Genomic DNA, 6,000 nt, shown 5'->3' with positions numbered 1-6,000 from the left:
TATATACATATATATATATTGTTTATATTATGTTAGATATTAGCAGGCCCTGATGGAATCTGCAGACTTTTTTCCGATTTTGTTGGAAAAATTTGTGGAATCTTACAGAATCAATTTAAACCTAGTAAAATGTGTTTAGTAGAGCTGCGATTATGAGACTCTTATTGGTTGCCGAAAGAATGATTAAATTAGCTAACATAAACAAATGGGAAAACTGCAGACAGATTCCATGTGGGCCTAGTTAAGTGACAAATTTTAATACACTTGGTTACACTGGTCTGTTTTCATGAGCCATGGAGCGTAAACGAAACTGACTCTGTGCCGTACAGACTGTAACGGTATCATCAAAGTTCTGACAGAATGTGATTACCCTCTATGAATAATTTAATCAGGGCAAGGTGTTGTGCTGCTCTGTGTGTTGCCGCTGGTGCTGGGCCAGGAAAAGGACTTCAGCTGGGATGGACCAGGACAAACCCTTGCTCCAGATCCCATCAACCGTAAGTCTTTGCAAGTCTCCCTGAAAATCGTAATAATATGGAAATTTACAGCATTATGAAATACATCAAAATGTAAAGCTAGAAATCATGTGTGAATAATATCTTTATTGCGCTCTCACTAGCATGCCTGACTGACCAGAACTCATGTGGTTGTTGTGTGATGCAGAAGAAAAAATGGGAGTTAGAGCAATATTTAAACTCTAGTATGAATACATTGGAGGATTTGCTGGCCAGAGCACAAAACACACTGAGAAACATCAGAGGTAAACACACACACACACACACACACACACACAAATATGTGTGTATATGTATGTATGTATATATATATATATATATATATATATATATATATCTTTGAGCACATTACCTCAAGCTCAATGGACTTTATGGATCTTTATTCAATATAGAGGGGATGTTTATGTACTGTAACTCTAACTGGGGCAAAATAAAAGTATGAGAAGCTTTCGTTTCCTAGCACTTACAAACTAAACAGGCCAAAAAAAACACAAATTTGAGTAGTTTGAAATGAAAAGTTTTAAAACAGTAAAGAATAAAACATGTTGACTAGTAATAACTATATCTTATCTGTTAACTCCATCTAATCTGGCCTTATTTATTTTGTGTCATAATTTTTGTGTGTTTCATACACGTTACTCTTTAGACAACCGAGTGGCGTTTTCTGTGGGTCTAACTGACAGGAGACGTTGCATTGGTCCGTTGAGGACGGTGACAAATCTGGTCTATCAAAGCATCTTTATCAACATTGGAGAGGCCTATAACTCATCCACCGGTGTGTTCACGGTTCCACGGTCAGGCGTGTATAACCTGGCATTTACTGTTTTCAGCGATGCAGGCTCACCAGGCGCATCGCTGGCTGTTTGTGCCAGTATCAGGAAGAATGGTGTGGCTCTAACTGCACTTAGGGAGATTTATGGACAAGACCAGGAGGACCAGGCCACTGCCGTCCTGCTTGCGCAGCTCAGCGCAGGGGACCATATTACCATCGGTCTCCAGGCTGGCTGCTGGATCTGTGATGATCAGAATCACTATAACACATTTAGTGGTTTTCTGTTGTATGCTACAGAGTGAAGCACACACACACAGACTTTAAAATTATATTAGTGAGGAGCTCTTAGAGATGTAGTGGGTTTCATACAAAGATCATAAATTCTAAACCTAAATATCACACAAACCTGTTGACATTATTAGATTTGAAGCAAAACTTGATTTGGTAAATGTATCAGCATTTTTGTGAAAACCACTTTAAATGAAGTTGGTTTTCAACAGGTTTTACTATACTTTCTTTTTAAATGTTTGACACCGAACCGTATAAACAAACCTAGACACAAACACATATGGATTGTAAGATAATAGAATGTTGCAAAAGGCACAGATGTTGAACTAATATCAATAAAATGTTGACATGAAAAACTAAATTGTGTGGCCATTTAATCTCTTTCTCTTGTAGTATTTCATCTCTATTTTAAATGATTGTAAACTAAATTTAAAAATGTCTATTGTATTATATTATATATTATATAATAGAGTGGTGGCACAAACACATCTAGCAAAAGTAAAGATCAAAATACACACACAAAATATCCTAACTATTTAATTTAACTTTTTTACAATTAATAATGGACAATTCCAAAAAAAATACAAATAAAAATGAATAAAGTGTCATTGATGGAGTTTGGGTTCCTTGCCACTGTCACCTTTTGGCTTGCTCATGGGGATACATGATAATTTTGGCACTATTTTTGACTTAATAATCACGAGCCTATATTTACTTTTGTCTTTTTTTATGTCATTAAATTGGTTGGAGCATGAGAAACAAATGGCGAGAAAACAAAGTTTCCGTGCACCATACTCCATGTCTTATGAAGGTTTTCCATAGTTTAATGTGAGGTAGGCTACAGATGAGTATTAAAGTCGTTAAATTCAAGTTCTTCAACTCTTCCTGCCTGTCATCCTCCATTCAGCACTCTCAAACTACATGTTATGTTTGCTTATGACAGTCAAGACGATGACACACTCTCCAAGATGATTCAGTGTTCCTATTATTATATTTGATCTGTAGATAAAGATCAATGGTTTTGAATAAAAGGACTTTATCTTGCTGGAGTTTAGCGCTGTTTCTAAATCACGTTACTTTCTACCAGGTGTCTGTTAGATCACAACACTGAAGTAGAGAGGACTATGAAATGTTCTTCACGCGCACAGTAACTGAAATTTGAAACTGTTAAAAGAAAAGGCTCAAACTGTTGCACAGATGTAACAGGCTACACTATGCTTCCCTTTGTCCTTTGAACTGTTCTATGCCGAGCGCTGTGCACTGTGACTCCATGTCGCTTCAAGTACATCATTCTGCGCACGAGATGCGCATACGCACTTTGTTCCGCTCTGTATTGGAGCCTTTCATATTATAATACTTTTGAGCAATAAAAGATTATTAATAGCCTTTCTTGTTTTGTCCTATCTAAAATATGTTGCTGCCTCATTACTGTGCTGCACATTTAAAATAAATGTCTTTTACTTTTCTTGTATATAATTATAAATAGCCTATATTTACTTGTTTTTCATGCATGTATTTTACAAAAATACAAAGAGCAATGTGTAACATTTTACCAGATTGAATCCTACACTTATTCACTTTTATTTGTTCCCCACTAATGTTTTTTCACTAAATGTTTAGATTTTATAAAATGATTGTGCACTCATGATTTTTCTAGAGTAACTTTTGCTGCTGAATTATCCAGTTTATAACCTAGTTTATAATAGTATTTTGTCAAATATTATGATTATATATTTTTCTTTATAATGAAGTTGTCTATATTTAGTAGATTGTGTTTAACACACAAAAAATCTGTGTATCAGATCGGTATCAGTATTGGCCGATACTCAGAGTTTTTGGTATCGGATCGGATCGGTTCTGAACAAATGGTATCCGTCCGTGCACCCCTATTTTTAACCAAACTTTGTACAAAGATGATTCTCAACTATGTTATGAAAATTATAACAAAATTATTTGATATACTACTTTACTTTATGCAATATGTGCGTACAATATCCATAAATTGGTATTCCCATTCTATACAATGTATTTATACATTGCATCTAATTTGCATATGAATGTGTTCTTGGGGCAAACCATAATGAAAAAAGAAGTGTAATAATGGCAGTAATAACTTTGCAACGATTTCAGAAGAATGTCTAATATTTCATAGGAATATTGATCTATAATTTCTTTCCCTATTGACTTGCTGTGTCTCCCCAAAATGCTTGATTAACATGATGTTTGTCCTGGTGTCCTCTACAGAAGACGTGTATGAAAATTATGCCCTTTATATAATATAATATAATATAATATAATATAATATAACAAAAAAGTCATATAATTCTATATAGTATAAAAGTTTAAATAAATACATTTGTTTATTTTATATAACTAAACTAACACACAATATGCCAGTTACACTCATTTCATACTCCCATGTGATAATGGTGTGATTTGAGAAACATGAGTGATTTTTTATTTTTAATATTAAGCAGATGATACCTCTGAATTACATCACTGGGATGAACCATAATAAAAACCAAACCAAGAGCACAAGAACAAATCAATACTGACCCAATAAAATACGTCTTTTGATACACCTGATAATATCAGCCAGTTCTTCAAACAAAAACACATGTGCAACCAGAGCCAGCTGACCTACTGATACTCTTGTCCCTTTTTATCTGTTATCATCCAATTACAACACACAGACATTGAGGAGTTGGGTTCAGGGAGACATCTGAGAGTGCTTTGCACTTCCTTGGGATTTTACATCTGAGCAGCTATAGGATGTGTACACGGCACGCACACCTATACACACACACACACACACACACACACACACACACACACACACACACACACACACACACACACACACATATGATTTGCACTTCCTTGGGATTTTACATCTGAGCAGCTATAGGATGTGTACACGGCACGCACACCTATACACACACACACACACACACACACACACACACACACACACACACACACAGATGCACAATGATGATTGATAGCCATCAGGGTGGGACTGCCCTCTGTGCCTGCTGACATCAAAGCTAATGAAACCTATAATAAGCACCACCAATTAACACCACACAGTGAGTGAGAAGGACTTTTTCATAAATTCAAAGCTAGTTTGCGTGTTTAACAGGTGTTTTTGCCAGTGAGGAGAGTCAATGCTGTGACCTTAACAGAGGATATGAAGAAACCTACACGCAGCCAAAAACAACAAAGCTGGTTTGATTGGAGAAAAAGATTACATTTGGTCACAGAAAAGGTAAGTATTCAAAAGAACATGTGTTTACATGGAGAATGTTCCTTTGCAGGCTGGAAACAGCTGTTTCGTTTCTTAGCAAAAGCTTTCTCACAAAAATCACTGAAAGGGCAAGGATAAATTGTGTTGATGACAATGAAATAAACTGTACCAAACAATTACCATAAATGACTAAAAGTCTAGCAAGATTCTGAATATAACACTGCAAATAAATGCAAAGAAATGTATAACCATTTGTATAACCATTGATTTTGTGTTTGGAAATTCAGTCAAATCAGCTAATTAAAATGATAAAAATAGTTTCAGCTCAAGTGATCAGGACTTGCTTCCCTGAAGAGGTGAATTTTCTCTCTCAAACTGAGCTGTGAGCTCAAAGTTGTAACAACATAGCTGAAAGTTCTTTATATTAAAAGTTCAAGTACAATTTTTCAGTGTCAAAATACTTTCTCAGATCCTGGCTTAAAATGCAGAAAATGATACATGGAAGGCATTTGTAGATTGCTCAAACTGTTTGAACAGCCGACAGTAACATTGGCTCAACAAATGTCATGAGTTTTGGGCAGGACCAGTGGCATTTTCCAGGGCTCCCTAATCCAAATAAACAAACAAATAAATAAATATATTTTAAAAAAACTACCCCCATATTTTGATACTTTTCATCTACTTCATCGCAGACAGTTTTCTTTAGTTTTGCTTCCTAGAATGAATAGTAAATATGCATTGACACGATAAACAGCTGCAAACAATTCAGTGCACCATGGAAAAAAGGTTGGGAACCACTGCTATAGTATAGGCCTAGTATTAATATTTTACTATTAACATAGCATTATAGCACTTAATATTTTGAATTAGCTTTTATTTTTTTTATTTTAATTTGGTTTAAGTATTCTTGTTTATTTGTCACTTTTATGTATTTTTTTTTAATATCTCTATATAGCTTTAATTTATTTCAGTTTTAGTAGTTTTAGCTTAATTTCAATTAGATTTTTTTTCTAATTGAAAATATGTATATTTTATTTTTGGCTTTATTTAGGTTAAGAACCATTTTGGATAACAACAATAATAACAACAGCAACACCGATTAGAAATGTCTTTGTTTTTTTAAAAACCTTAAGAAATTATTCCATGTCTAGTAATATAGCACATTGCATCTGAGGGTT

The 6,000-nt window shown here is 34.6% G+C and overlaps 1 protein-coding gene across 1 annotated transcript in view; it reads left to right on the top strand.

The window, feature by feature from the left end:
- Positions 1-1,920, top strand: part of LOC107596213 (complement C1q-like protein 4) — a 2,526-nt gene extending 606 nt beyond the window's left edge. The window contains exons 2-4 of the mRNA XM_016286891.1: positions 393-497; positions 620-760; positions 1,162-1,920. Coding sequence (XP_016142377.1) covers positions 393-497; positions 620-760; positions 1,162-1,589 — 674 coding nt within the window. The 3' untranslated portion in view covers positions 1,590-1,920. The remainder of the gene's footprint in view (positions 1-392; positions 498-619; positions 761-1,161) is intronic.
- The last annotated feature ends 4,080 nt before the right edge of the window (positions 1,921-6,000 follow it).

The sequence above is a fragment of the Sinocyclocheilus grahami genome, unplaced genomic scaffold (genome assembly GCF_001515645.1).
Source record: "Sinocyclocheilus grahami isolate Dianchi unplaced genomic scaffold, SAMN03320097.WGS_v1.1 scaffold215.1, whole genome shotgun sequence".
Taxonomy (NCBI): domain Eukaryota; kingdom Metazoa; phylum Chordata; class Actinopteri; order Cypriniformes; family Cyprinidae; genus Sinocyclocheilus; species Sinocyclocheilus grahami.
Note: the sequence above shows the minus strand (reverse complement) of the source record. Positions and strands in the feature narration are given on the sequence as shown.